Source organism: Cyphomyrmex costatus, unplaced genomic scaffold (genome assembly GCF_001594065.2).
Source record: "Cyphomyrmex costatus isolate MS0001 unplaced genomic scaffold, Ccosl1.0 scaffold55, whole genome shotgun sequence".
In the NCBI taxonomy this organism is placed as follows: domain Eukaryota; kingdom Metazoa; phylum Arthropoda; class Insecta; order Hymenoptera; family Formicidae; genus Cyphomyrmex; species Cyphomyrmex costatus.
In genome coordinates, this window is record NW_017279708.1 from 1,269,554 (window position 1) to 1,283,723 (window position 14,170).

Here is a 14,170-nt window from a genome sequence, read left to right on the forward strand (position 1 = left end):
TATATATATATATGATACTTGTTATTTCTCTGTAAAAAAAACATAAATAGTAAAATAATTACAATTGATATGAAAAACATTGTTTTTTTATTAGTATTGTTAAATTATGTTGATTTACGTCTGATACACGATCAAAGAAAATATAATATAGTTTTATAAGTACCACATTATGATTATGAAATCACATACTATAACTAGTACGATTGCATGTTCTGAAACGTGTCGATACAATAATGCTCAAAAGGTTTTATTTGTTAATTGTTTCATTCATAAATTTTTTTATAATCTACATTATTAAGTTTTTAGCGTTATGTTAAAATATCAAGTATGTTTCGTATCATAATTTATACACAATTGTTCTAACCTTAAATTGTGTTAACCTGTTCGATTCTATGAACGAAGATAGAGGATTCACACTACATATAGCTTTACATATTATTAAAATGCTCTATCAAAATTATTGTATATTACATTAAAAAATTCATTAATATTCATTATTATTTATGAATTTCTCAGAAATGCCTCGATCTAAAGTTTCCGATCTATTTAATGTACTTAAAGGAGTACAAAGGGTTATGAATATTTTGATAAAACATCAGAGGGATGCAATCAGATATAGAATCACACACTCCAGTTTAAAAGATGTACCAGAGAAGTGTTTACAAGCTGTAGATAAAAGATTAAGAAGAACAGAACCAAGTAAGGTTCCTGTAAGTCCTGCACTTAGTATAACATCTAGCAATAAGTGATATGTCAACATAATATACAATGTCTTACATATTTTTCTTCTTATTATGATTGCTTTTTTATAGGGACAGATAATAAGAGATATGAAAAAAGTAACTGAACATATAAGTGTAATTGAAAAAGGTATTGAACAATATATCAAAGTAACAACTAATCGAACTTTAGATATAAAAAGTAATGGTTATACTCCCAAGAAAGAAACCAAGCTATATGTGTACAATACTGCGAAAGATCCAAAAGAATTGCCTATTGATGAAGATGTTATATCACCAAAATGCAATATTAATAAATCTATAACTCAAAAGTCTTTAGAAAGCATGCAAAATAATGCAACAAAAAAGTATATGAGTGTAAAAGAAAAAATCAAGACTATTAGCAATTTAGATAAAGATGAGATACCTGACATAGAATTTTCTGATAAAGACAAAGAAATCTTAAGGAAATTGGAATTGGAACATGAGAAAAATATTAAAAACAAGATGATGAGTTCTAATTGTTCTACAATTAAAGAATATGAAAAGAAACGTGTACATATGGAAATAAATTCTAAAGAAAGATCAAAACCTAAATTATCAGTTAGACCAAAGCAATGTGTAAGTATTACCAGATAAATTTTTATTTATTGCATCATATATCTATTTTTATTAAGTTGATTTATATGTATAGTCACATTTTAACTAGTATATATATTTAATTTATTTTACAGCTATCACCTACCGCCAAAGAAAGAAAAGTTCCTTCTACAAGATTACAAAGAATGGTGAGTTTTGGTACTTTAGGTATTGGGCTTGGTCTCGGTACTGCTGCAGAATATACACGGAGGACATTGGGATTAAAGGAGCATAGTATTGCGGATACAATTGACAATATGTTCCTTACTAAAGCTAATGCAGAAAGAATAGTTTCAACATTATGTAAAGTGAGAGGTAAGGCATATATAATTGAATTATATGTATCTGTGTACATATGAAAATTTTATCAGTTGATGAAAATTTAGGTGCAGCTTTAAAGATTGGTCAAATATTAAGCATCCAAGATAATACTATCATAAATCCAGAATTGCAGAAAGTTTTTGAAAGAGTCAGACAAAGTGCTGATTTTATGCCAACTTGGCAAGTAGAGGTAAAAAGTATGATATAAATGTAAGAATTAAAAGTTAATCTGTTAATGTGTTTATAATTCTTTCTAGAAAGTGTTGACTAACGAACTTGGACATAATTGGAGAAATAAATTGGCGTTTTTTGAGGAAAAACCATTTGCTGCAGCGTCCATTGGTATATATTGATTTGTTACTTTTTACATTTATATATGTACAATACTGAGAGATCTTCTCTCAATTACATAATATATTCCAGGACAAGTTCATCATGGTACATTATTGAATAAACAAGATGTAGCAATAAAGATTCAGTATCCTGGTGTGGCTATGGGTATTCAGAGCGATATTGAAAATTTAATAGGTATAATGAAGGTAATAATATCAATATTATATGTATCCTACAAAGAACTTTAGTCAGTAAATTTTATTACATAAATTTATTATATAAATACCGATGAGAATAAGCCATTTACGGTCAAACTGGATCTTAAATGTTACTAATATAATTTTCGTGTGAATTTATATACTACGTATGTAGATCCCTAAATGCGCGCCAAAACTTTTTTTGTTGATTCCTACATATTCGATTATTATGAGGAATATTGCTAAGGCCTCGGTAATCTAATTGGCTAGGACATTTGCGCGTAAAGCAAGCGACCCGGCCGAGGTAATATTTTTCGCAATAATGTTTATTATATAAATTTATTATATAAATATCGTATGTATTATTGTAGGTATGGAATATGTTTCCAGAAGGAATGTTTATAGACAATGTAGTGGAAGTTGCAAAACGGGAATTGGCATGGGAAGTGGATTATATAAGGGAAGCAGAATGTACGAAAAAATATAGGGAGTTAATAATGCCTTATCCAGAATATTATGTGCCTATAGTAATAGGTAAGTGATATAGGTAAATAAAAAAAGATGTAGAATCAATTTTTGGTATTTAGTATTAATTAAATTTCTAGACAATCTCTCTACAAAACAAGTATTCACAACAGAGATGATAGAAGGTATACCTGTTGACAAATGCATAGATATGGATATTAAGATTAAGGAACATATAAGTGAATTAGTCATGCGTCTGACCCTAAAAGAATTATTTGAATTTCGATACATGCAGACTGATCCAAATTGGTCCAACTTTTTTTTCAATCTTGATTCAAAACAGGTTTTTGTTTATAGTAATTATGTATTTATAACTTAATTGCGAAAGAGTATTAACAGATATACATCTTTGTAGTTAATTTTATTGGATTTTGGAGCATGTAGAACTTATGACAAAATGTTTATGGATAAATATATAGAAGTCATTAATGCTGCGAGTGAAGGAAATCGCAACAGGGTTCTACAACTATCTCAAGAGATGAAGTTTCTTACTGGATATGAATCCAAGGTATCTTATCTGTATCAAGTAACCCTAAAAAACATTAAAAAGCTATTTCTATAATATAATATAGTTTTGACTGAACAACAATTTTTACATTCTCAGATCATGGAGGATGCTCATATAGATGCAGTCATGATTCTTGGACAAGTATTTGATAACAATCACAAATATTATGATTTTGGTGGTCAAGATGTAACAAAACGGTATGTTCAACCTATTTCTGCATCCATTCTATAATACATAATAATTATACATTGCAGGATTCAAGCCTTAGTACCAACTATAATAAATCATCGATTATGTCCACCACCCGAGGAAATATATAGCTTACATAGAAAATTGTCTGGAATATTTTTATTGTGTGCAAAACTTGGAACAAAAATCAAATGTCGCGACATGTTCCGTGAAATTTATGATAATTATAAGTTTGGTTAAAAAAACATATATATATTGATGATATATAACGAAATATACATGTATTTTGATTGAAATGCATAATTTATTTTGTAAAAATATATTTTTTCTAGTACCGACAGTATTTTCAGAGAGATTAAACCCGAGAGTGAACGTTCCGATCTTTTTCGTACCAAACCTCATAGAGAGAGGGTAATATAAGCCTTAAGTCTTAAAGAATTGAATAATTGATCAATTACAATTGAATGTGAGAAGAATAATCAATTACGATTGTGACCAACTCTTAAGGATTAAAGCATACTACACCTATTGTGTTTGCGAGGTTATGCAAAAGATCTATGTCACGGTCTTAAAGTCAGTGGTACACGATGCTTGCTAGCCGAATTTGATTCTTGCCACTGTATTGGCTACAGTGCTGGCAGTGCCAGTATCACAGCCAATACGGTGACAAGAATCAAATCCAGTTACAAGCATCGTGTGCCACCGGCTTTAAAATTCATAATTTCATACATGCGAGATGGTCAAGAGAGAGATAGGGAAGAAGAGACATATTTACTTTATACATTCATACACATTTTTTTTTTTAAACGGTATGACAATTGTCTTCAATATCATCATAAAATGTCTCAAGACAAGATAAGTAAAGTTTCACAATTAAACTTATTTTTATACTACACAACATATCTACAGTAGTTAATATATGTAATTTCATCGAGATAAATAAATTTACTTGCAGTTGGCGTTGACATTCTCTTGGAATTTTTGGAAGTAGCGTTCAATCACATATTATACTTTCGCAAAATTTATGCTAAGGAAATTTTTGTTAAGAAAAAGATATATGGAATTACGATATATGTATCAGAACATCCAGAATTAAATGAATATTTATCAAATGTTTTGAATGCAATCAGAGAATTGATAAGGGAAGATGAAAATAGTGTTAAAGCCATCAATCTTACCTTCTACAACAAGAACAAGTTACCAATAGAAAAATTTGTCTTTGATATGGTTAAACTACAGGCAGAATTTACAGAGTATATTGAACAATGACTAATACATTATTCAATTCTTTTGTTATATACAACTTGTTAATATTATTCTTTTCTATTTTAAGGAGAGATCCGTATTATTTAAAAACAGAAGAAGCACTGAAGACAGTTTGCTTAAAATTATCAATGTGTGATACATACTTAAAAGCTATTCCAGACAATTCAACTTTTTCTATTGAAATTCAAACGTATGAAACTGCACATATTACTCTGAGCGAAAATTCAAAATGTGAAGATTTTCCATGGATTATTAAAGATGATGCAGTAGAAGTGATCGATAAAAATCTATTGCCATTGAAGAATATCAAAACAGATTGTTTAAATTTGCAACTCTATGTGATTGAGGATATAGTAAACAAAATCTAAAATTTAAATAAGTTTATATAACTTATATCCTTTTTTGTACTTTTATTTTGTATAAATCATAGAAAAAATACATCTGACTGTACTTATTAAACTTGTCCCATCAGTTTAGATATAAATTCTTTATCTCTATTCCATAAAATGTTACAAATGGCATTTAATTGATACGAGCAATCAAATATTTCAGATCTTACTGACAATTTGCTACTATCAATCTTAATCACCTTAACTTTCCACTTGTCTTCGAATTCTTTAATTTGTGCTTCATCTATCATGGAGCTTGACCAAGGTTTGAACCTGTAAAAAGTCAGATCAAAATTATCTAAATATTTTCTATTTTCTAATGTGATTATCACATAATAGTACTACTTTGTGCCAATGACTATATTTGCTGGTTTTCCTTTTATATTGATCATTGTATTCATCAAGTATGGAATGTCATTGAAGCTTGATGCATCGTCAAAAGAAAATACAGAGCATATTGCATCAACTTTATCTTTGCATACCTGTAAGTATTGTAAAAAAATATATTGTTTATATATATATTTGTTTAATTAATTAAACATAATTATCATATAAAGAAGAATTTATACATATGCTTCTCTCACACATACTGGTAAAATGTGATTGTATTTTTTTATACTATTTTCCGAGGTATCCCAAAATTGCAGTTTAAACAGAACGACTTTATCCCAAATTTTTACAGGCCAGTAAATGTTTGTTTTCCTTATTCCATTGGTTTCTGTATAATTGTTAGAATCGAGAATACCTGCGAGTCTTGCTATTACTGAAGTCTTTCCAACGCCAGATCTACCTATCATGAAGATTTTGTAAGTGACCTCTTCGATCGAAGAAGGCAACAATGGCTTCTCTAGAATACCTGTAAAGTATATGAAAATAATAAATTGGAAAGAAAACTAATGTGTGTGTTTACATAATAGTTAACATAAATAGATGATAGAGCGCACCATAAAATCTCCTTTTTTTAGAAGAATTTACATAAAAGTGATGGATCAAAGATTCTCCTTCTGCTGAAGCTAACCAGTTCATATTAATCGCATTCATGCTTCTTCGGTTTCACTACGAAATAAAAAGTGATAAAGTGTATATTCGAATGCGCATTGTAACAGAATGCAAAATTCCATACAACTTTGCATTGCTGGTGTTTAAATATATTTATAATAACTCAATATGATAAATCATATGATAAATAGATACATACTAGTATGTATTATCGATCGCGTACTATGCATACAAATTACCAGTACTGATTGGCGATCTTTCATGAAAACTGTAATAAATACAACAGCCAATCAGAACTATACGTTGGGTGTCGCGAGTATAAAAATATTTTATTGACTGAAAATAAGTATTTAAAAATGAAATTTAAATTTTTAGTCTCGTGTAATGTTATTAAACTATCGTTATCGCGTTTATTGTAATAAATATTATAGTAAATAACGTGAATCTTCTTTATGTATAGCAATTTAATCATTCTCTAAAATTTCCATTAAAAATACAAGTATAGTAAAATGTAATAAGCGAGCATCATATCAATGCGTGCGTATGTGTGTGCGTGCGCGCGCATGTGTGTGCGCTCTTTAATAAATTGACGGAAGAAGCAGTGGGTGTTACATATAGAGAGACCAATGGTCGCGCGTCCCGCCTTAGGGTGAACCAATCGACGGACGCGCTGCATTCCGTCGCGGTTGAAACAGCGGTCGCAATTGGCCTTGTAGCCGGCGTCGGTTCGGACACGGCCGTGCAGTCAGCCAATAATCACGGCGCGCGCTACGTAACCAACTGTTTGTGACTGTTCCGCCATATTGTGTATGCAGCGCGGGTCAGTGGCGCGTGTATATGTGTCTTTTGTGATTATTCTCTCCGATTTTCTCCTTCACGTCAAACGTAAACTGTGCATGAATTTACCTGTCTGATTAACGGGGCCTGTCGCGCGTGAATGATGGATCCGTCGAAATTGAAAGTGGTGGAGTTACGAGCCGCACTAAGCGAGCGCGGCCTCGACACCAAGGGCAACAAGCCAGTGCTCGTCGAGCGGCTACGCAAGGCTCTAGAGGAGGAAATACAGGAGTGTAAGTTATACTTGATATGCACCATCGAATACCATCCTCGTATTTGTTCTTATTTCATTTACTTTACTAATTTCTAACAATGTACTATTACCATGTATTATAGTGAGGTCCTGGTGATCATCACCATATACTACTACATCATATAACATTATCACATGTAGCTCATAATGAGAATGACTAATGTTCTCAAATTATATTCTTTTATTTACGTGTGAGGTGTCATCTGATGTAGTATCATATGTTTTGTTTTTGTCACGGTACAAAATTTAATTTTTTAGATTTATTTTTGTTTAACATTATATTTAACGAGGTATACTCAATTATAAAATATATTTTTGAATTTTTTTACAGGCAGTTCAGATTCACATACAGAGAATATTGATGATACAGCTTTGAAAGAGACGCAAGATAGAGTCATAGAATCTACGCGAACGTCGCAATCACCAAGGACGCCTAATAGAGCATCTAGAAGCTCTTCAGTGACAACTCCAACAAAAATTTCTACAAGAAATGCATCGAGAGCATCTACAACTTCAAATTCTTCAAAACAATCTACTCCGAACAAATCTCAGTATGGTGAAAAAGCATACGAGACACTAATGACTAATGAAGAAATAACACAACAAGAGGAAATGTCAAAATTATCTCCTGAAAAGTATAGAGAAGAGCAAGAAGATGATGCGTCAAACATTGTTCAGAACAAAAGTCACTCATCTGGCAAATATGAGGAAGAAGAGGCAAAACGTGTTAATATTTTAGAAGGTAATATGTATCAAGCAAATATTTTCCAAGTACCTGTGACAGAACCGTCTGACAAACCTAGTACAATTGCCTGCATAGATCAATTTTCTATAACTGAAGAAGCTCGTGAAGCAAAGGGATCTAATATAGATGAAGTTAATAAAATTCAACAGCTAACTGCAGTGACAAAGGATATTACAAAACTGGAAGAAAAAACAGAGATTAAAGATGAAGATAAAATTTCAGTTGAAAAAAAATATGTTGAATATAAAGAAGATAGATATAACATTGAGGATAATATAGACATTCCAGAAGTTGAACAACCAACACATGTGATACCTGGTCAGGTAGATAAAACATGTGAATTAAAGCACGAAGAAAAAACTATTCACGACGATTATATAATACGAGATGAAAAAATGGACATTTCAGTTAATGTAGAAAATTTAGATGAAAAAATTGATACTGTTAATATCTCACAAGATAAACAGGTATGTAATAATCTATACATTTTTATAATCTGTTTCGTTACAAGTAATACAAGTAGTGTGTAACAATATATAAGAAATACCTCTGTAAATTTAATATATTTTTAATCATACATTTTCATTTTTATTTGTATGAAAGAACATAAAAATAGCCGAAAATTATTTTTTTAAAGCAAAAAGCAACATTAGATGCAGGAGAATCAAATCAAGTGGAATACAATGACAGGAAAAGAAAAAGATCTCTTAGTCCAGCAGAAGTCCGTCAACTATCTCCTGTGCCACAGAAATCAGAGGATGAACCAGATCTTGACGAGTCAACTGTAATTTTATCATGGTGTAAGTTTTTTAAATTAAATCTTGTGTATTTTTTTGAGATTAATAACTCTTTTTTAACACACACGCGCGCGCATGTGTATATATAATATTGAAAAAATTTTTTTTATTTTAGATGACTCAGATTTGAATTTAGTTATCAATAAAGATGGATTTCTCTCTGGTACACCTATGCATGATGGTGATCTCTGTAATATGTGGGCTGGTGCAAGAGCATCTCATGGTGTTTTAAATGGAAAAGTCTATTACGAAGCCAGAATTATACAACATTATCCTACTATTATGAAAGGCGAGAAACAATCACATATGCTTAGAATTGGTTGGTCAGTACTCTCTACATCCATGCAACTTGGCGAGGAAAAATTAAGTTATGCATATACAAGCGCTGGACAACAGGGTACTGATAAGAAGTTCACAGATTATGGTTCTCCATTTGGCAAAGATGACGTTGTAGGATGCTATCTTGACATGACACCTGAGAATACCATAGAATTGTTTTACACAGTAAATGGCAAAAACGTTGGATCTGCATTTAGTATCTGCAAAGAGGAACTTGGTGATAAACCATTGTTTCCACACATTCTAAGTAAAAACTGTACGTTTGTCTGCAATTTTGGCCAAGAGGAGGCATGGTGCCAGCAAATTCCAGGATATATTTTAGTGGGTAATATTGAATCCAAAGACAGAATTGCTGGTCCACGTAGGCCAAATGGAAAGGCAGATTGCGAAGTAATAATGATGTGCGGTTTGCCCGCGGCGGGAAAAACTACCTGGGCAAGGAAGCACGCGGCTGACCATCCAGATAAACTATACAATATTCTAGCAGTCCATAAATTAGTTGAGAAAACTGGGGTATGTATCATAAAACTATAAAAAATTCTCAAGTCTGATACATAGTGTTTGTTCTTAATGCAATGTTTTCTTCCTATTCAGGATGTTGCTCTGTCAGATAAAGAGCAAAACATCTGTCAGCGAGAAATTATTATCGACAGATGCAACCGCGCACTCGATCAACTGATCAATATAGCAGGTGATAGAAGACGTAACTATATATTAGACCAGGTATGTGTTACATGCATGTGCATGAAAGAGCATAGATGTTTAAATAATTAAATTGTGAAATCTAAATATTGTTTTTGAAATAATTTTGTGATGTGTATATGCAGAAGAGCAACATGTATTCCTCCGTACAAAGGCGTAAGATGCGAAATTTCTGCGGATATCAGCGAAAAGCAATCGTTGTTATACCAACAGACGAAGAGTACAATCAGCGTTTGTCAATGCACAATACAATCGAAGGAAATTCTCTAGTGTCTAATCTTACGGAAATGAAAGGTACTCGTTGTCATTATACTTATAATACATATGATTGTAATTAAGAATATATTATTCAAGTAATGATACATGTAATTCGAATGTATAGCAAATTTTACTGCACCTTCGGTGGGAGAATTTTTTGATGCGGTGAAGTGGGTCGGTCTTGGTGAGGAAGAAGCCAAGAAACTCATTGAGAAATATAATAAGGAAGGCAAAGATGCTGGATTTAGTCAACAACCACCGGCAAAGCAACCGCGTCTTTCTGACAAGACTGAGAGTAACAAAGAAACGCGTGATTCTCGAAACAGCCGAGATATTCGAGATCGAAGAAATAATTGTGAGTATTTTATTATTATTATTATTAAATATCATTATTGTTATTGTTCTTTGTACATTGCATAACACTATATTGTATGCTTATGTGTAAGATCAAGATAGAGGTCGCAATCCTTCCTGGCGTGGTTCCAATATGGGAGGCTGGAGAGGAGATCGATCGCAAAGAGGTAGTTACATGAGGCATACTGGTGGTTACGGACCTCCTGTCCCATGGAGACTACGAGGACGAGGCGGACCTGCAATGGTACGATCAGACAGAAGGATGGGTGCAGTTGATAGAAGATCAGGAAATGATAGAAACCGATCTGTTGCTCCTAGGCAAGGTGGTTGGGGCCCTATGAGGTAATTATTTTTTAATTAAAATCCAAAACGTTTCTTTATAACTAAATGAGTTATCCAATATAAATAATTCTTAATAAAAAAACATGATGCGATGTGTGCTTATATTTCAGTGGAAATTATCAAGGGTCACAACAATCTAGTTGGAGTCAACAGGACAATTGGTCAGGTAGCCAAGCTACAGGAAATTGGAACCAACAACAAAGTAGCTGGGGACAACAACAGTGGGGAGGCGGTTGGAAGGGATATGGCCAAGGCACGTACGGACAGACGGGATACAATCAACATGGATATGGCAACGGTAATTGGAATAGCTGGAATCAACAGTATTACAACAACCAGTATTGGAGTCAACAACAACAGGGTGGACAGACTACTGCAGCTAGCGGCCAGGCTGTAAGCAAACAATAATCCACCACCGTAAATGTTACGAGAACGGATAATAAATGTAAGGTACAAATATAGAATGCTACTTTTGTAAATCAAAAGTTTCAATTTTCAATTTTCAATTTAATCAATGTTACCAGAATCGTTTATTTATATAATTGCATATGAATTTTGCACATGCATACATTTGCAGGTAATTACAAGCGAAATGGTTGCAACGACTTCTACCAATACGGGTGCAGGATATAGCTATTCGCAGGGATAACAGACTTTTGCGCAAGGACGAACATGTCTGTACTAAATGCTGCAACAGCAACCACCACAGCAACAGTCTCATTCACATAAGTAGAGGAAAGAATTTATACCACACGTTATATACATCACGGTATATGTATGTGTTTAACAAATGTTTGAATCTTTTGCAATGTCATATACATATATATATACATATAAAATTTTACGTCGATGTAACAGTGGAGACAGCATTGCGTTTTTTTTTTTAGTTTCGACAATGATTCGCACGATTTTTTCATCTCGTGTGCAAGAACATTACAAGCATTATAAAAACAAATTCGCAAATTTGCATTGCAACAAATGCACGTGAGAAAATAAAAAAAAATTTTGAAATATAATTAATATTAATTTTGATTCTTACCAGAAACATAGGTCTAATAATATAAGTGCATTAACGATAATGTAATATTTGCGAGAAAGAATATAACTTTTTATCGCATCTTTAAAAACTAAGAAGAAAAGGTAAGAGGAAGAGTACTACGTATGGGTACAAAAAACCACAAAAGTGGTATTAAAAGTTGAAAAGAAAAGATAGCAATCACTCTCAAAAGCGCGTGTAAATATGTACAGATCTAAAGTAAAGAAATTATGCAGAAAAATATCTATTTATACATTGAATAGATATTGCGAATTCGCTTGAATATATTTGTGCACATTGAAAACTGTGGTACGCAGATTGACATAATTTGACTTGTAATAATTGACATAATGTATTCATTATTAAACTATAAACAAGTTTTCTGAAATCCAAGTTGTCTATGGTGTATTACTTGTTAGTCATTTCATCGATCACTTTTATTTTAACAAATTAGCATACGACAAGCTTTAATGTGCACTAGTGAATTCGCTAATAGTAAAACTTTTAGCAATGCCCTGTTAGAAAGAGAAAAAAATATATTGTATATCATTTATCCCTATTCTTATCTTTCTATACACCATCGAGAATGTATAAAAAGAAAAATATTGTGGCGCAAATAAATTATTCTTGGACACATATTTTATACATGCAGATTTTTCATTGTACAACACGACACGAACAGTCTTGCTATAATTTGGTTTATCAAATAGTTGAAATGTTGTGTCTTACACGGAATACTTTAATGTAGTACGATCATTATTCACCTATAATATAAGTATGATATTTTGATGATTGTATACTTCTTGAATATATTGTGTGAGAGATAACGGCATTTTTTGTATATTAAATTATACATATTAATCTTGTTTGTCTTCTACTATATTCCGTATTTGATTTATAATGCATTTGTTACCCTATACGTACTTCCTCTGCTAGGACAATTGGTTTTTTTATCACACCCTCACTCGAGCAAATAAAGAATGAACACCTCACGATGTCTATCTCAGCTGCACCGTATCAATGATATATTTTTATATATATACATGCTATATATATATATATAATATATATATATATATATTTATACATATATCTTTACATCAATTCTGAGAATATAATCACGCGAATCAGTCGCTCGTGTTTACATACAGATTCAAAACTACTGAATAAAAAATTATACAATTTAATAATAACAAGTGTAACTTGCATCAAATACTGCAACGTAAATCATCCTTTAATTATATTGTTTGAAAGAACAAGTGTTTGAAAAAGATCATAAGATCTTTGATCCTTTTCTTTTCTTACAATTTTATTCATTCATAGGAAAAATTCTTTTTTTATATTCAGAGAATGACTGTTTCATTAGCTCGTTTTTTTCCTCCGTACATATTGTACAGTGTGTGATGGTTCGAGCTGAAGTACTTCTGTGTGAATTCGAAAATAATTTAAGTAATGATTAAGTGTAGCGATACGCAAAGTTAGATACAATTAAGAAGAGATAATTAGAAGAGACGAGAGAAGAGGGAGGGGGGGGGTGAGCTATTTTTTAAGAAATAATCAGAAGTTCTATTTAATCTACACGTAGCATATGCTAGTACCTCTGTGTTACCATAAGTGAAGAATAAAGCCACGATATTGCGGGCTGCATTGTGTAATGATAATCACACACACACACACACGCATAGTAATTTCTTTTCTATATAACTAAATTTATGCATAACCTGTAAACTTAATTGTTGACACAAAAATGTACAAACATAATTCATTAAAAATAAAAGGGTTCTTCTATATTTATTTGGCTTTTTATCTGTATTTTTATGTCTACAGATAATGTGAAACTTTAGAGCTAACTGTTTTATAGCAAATATCTTGGGTGTAAATTTATATTAAAATTACTAACTTTGCAAAAGTGCTATTAAAAAAAAAAAAAGACAAATTGAGATAAGCAAAAAAACATGTATTACAGAATTATGTAAGGAAACTTCATGTATATTTTTTTTGTTTATCAGAATACAATAGTCTGTACATGCACTACATGTTTGAAAGCTGTCGTCGCAACAAACGTTTTTTCCGAGGGATTTCTTTTGATTATATCTAAATGTATTATAATAGTGTTAATTATATATATAAGCAAACTCAGGAGACAAGTTATTACACGGCTACCGTTACGAATGATGAGCTGAGAAAAATGTCGCTAATGTATTGCATCAATATATGACAATTCAAACGACGGTTAATCATGATGTGCAGAAATAAAATCGCTTATAATATAATAAAATATAAAAAAAAATCGCTTCTTCATGATTAAATGGATTTAACAAACGTAAGACGAAAGTTATTTTAAACTTCAAAAAAAATTTTTTTGTTGATTTTTAACGTAAAAATATAATGATTTTTTTGTTCGATATATCATTATATTTTT

At 31.6% G+C, this 14,170-nt stretch overlaps 4 protein-coding genes across 7 annotated transcripts; 3 read left to right on the plus strand and 1 right to left on the minus strand.

Annotated features, from left to right (window-relative positions):
* The first annotated feature begins 167 nt into the window (after positions 1 to 167).
* Positions 168 to 3,671, plus strand: Coq8 (ubiquinone biosynthesis protein COQ8, mitochondrial). The gene is made up of 12 exons (XM_018546442.1): positions 168 to 244; positions 517 to 710; positions 813 to 1,340; positions 1,454 to 1,673; positions 1,745 to 1,869; positions 1,937 to 2,021; positions 2,103 to 2,218; positions 2,581 to 2,743; positions 2,815 to 3,017; positions 3,090 to 3,242; positions 3,339 to 3,439; positions 3,497 to 3,671. The coding sequence occupies exons 2-12, from the start codon at positions 519 to 521 to the stop codon at positions 3,669 to 3,671; spliced, it is 2,061 nt and encodes a 686-aa protein (XP_018401944.1). The 5' UTR covers positions 168 to 244; positions 517 to 518.
* A 600-nt stretch (positions 3,672 to 4,271) lies between these two features.
* Positions 4,272 to 5,065, plus strand: PolZ2 (DNA polymerase zeta subunit 2). The gene is made up of 3 exons (XM_018546466.1): positions 4,272 to 4,290; positions 4,387 to 4,684; positions 4,765 to 5,065. Exons 1-3 carry the CDS (start codon positions 4,272 to 4,274, stop codon positions 5,063 to 5,065), a joined length of 618 nt encoding a protein of 205 aa, XP_018401968.1.
* Positions 5,066 to 5,151: 86 nt separating this feature from the next.
* On the minus strand, positions 5,152 to 6,305 carry LOC108779110 (REM2- and Rab-like small GTPase 1). The gene is made up of 5 exons (XM_018546467.1): positions 6,285 to 6,305; positions 6,031 to 6,142; positions 5,677 to 5,942; positions 5,432 to 5,568; positions 5,152 to 5,359 (listed from the first exon to the last, which is right to left on the minus strand). The coding sequence occupies exons 2-5, from the start codon at positions 6,125 to 6,127 to the stop codon at positions 5,152 to 5,154; spliced, it is 708 nt and encodes a 235-aa protein (XP_018401969.1). The 5' UTR covers positions 6,128 to 6,142; positions 6,285 to 6,305.
* Positions 6,306 to 6,902: 597 nt separating this feature from the next.
* Positions 6,903 to 11,651, plus strand: LOC108779044 (heterogeneous nuclear ribonucleoprotein U). Of its 4 annotated transcripts, XR_001940863.1 has the most exons (11): positions 6,903 to 7,155; positions 7,507 to 8,387; positions 8,558 to 8,720; positions 8,833 to 9,569; positions 9,651 to 9,779; positions 9,884 to 10,052; positions 10,141 to 10,371; positions 10,463 to 10,712; positions 10,823 to 11,105; positions 11,290 to 11,487; positions 11,600 to 11,651. XR_001940863.1 is itself a non-coding variant. In XM_018546380.1 (10 exons), the coding sequence occupies exons 1-10, from the start codon at positions 7,023 to 7,025 to the stop codon at positions 11,359 to 11,361; spliced, it is 3,048 nt and encodes a 1,015-aa protein (XP_018401882.1). In that variant the 5' UTR covers positions 6,903 to 7,022; the 3' UTR covers positions 11,362 to 11,647. The 4 variants fall into 4 exon arrangements, 3 of the variants coding, with proteins under 3 accessions (XP_018401882.1, XP_018401883.1, XP_018401884.1); XM_018546380.1 differs by having other exon boundaries at positions 11,290 to 11,647; XM_018546381.1 differs by lacking the exon at positions 11,600 to 11,651 and having other exon boundaries at positions 10,823 to 11,162; positions 11,290 to 11,370.
* The last annotated feature ends 2,519 nt before the right edge of the window (positions 11,652 to 14,170 follow it).

Coding starts and splice junctions, on each gene's coding strand:
- LOC108779110 (XM_018546467.1), bottom strand. CDS start 6,127: ATGAATGCGATTAATATGAACTGGTTAGCTTCAGCAGAAGGAGAATCT. Junction 5,943..6,030: donor TAAAAAAAGGAGATTTTATG/GTGCGCTCTATC, acceptor TATACTTTACAG/GTATTCTAGAGAAGCCATTG. Junction 5,360..5,431: donor AATATAGTCATTGGCACAAA/GTAGTACTATTA, acceptor GACTTTTTACAG/GTTCAAACCTTGGTCAAGCT.
- LOC108779044 (XM_018546380.1), top strand. CDS start 7,023: ATGATGGATCCGTCGAAATTGAAAGTGGTGGAGTTACGAGCCGCACTA. Junction 9,570..9,650: donor AATTAGTTGAGAAAACTGGG/GTATGTATCATA, acceptor CTTCCTATTCAG/GATGTTGCTCTGTCAGATAA. Junction 10,713..10,822: donor GGTGGTTGGGGCCCTATGAG/GTAATTATTTTT, acceptor CTTATATTTCAG/TGGAAATTATCAAGGGTCAC.
- PolZ2 (XM_018546466.1), top strand. Junction 4,685..4,764: donor CTACAGGCAGAATTTACAGA/GTATATTGAACA, acceptor TTCTATTTTAAG/GAGAGATCCGTATTATTTAA.
- Coq8 (XM_018546442.1), top strand. CDS start 519: ATGCCTCGATCTAAAGTTTCCGATCTATTTAATGTACTTAAAGGAGTA. Junction 1,341..1,453: donor CAGTTAGACCAAAGCAATGT/GTAAGTATTACC, acceptor TTTATTTTACAG/CTATCACCTACCGCCAAAGA. Junction 3,440..3,496: donor GGTCAAGATGTAACAAAACG/GTATGTTCAACC, acceptor TATACATTGCAG/GATTCAAGCCTTAGTACCAA.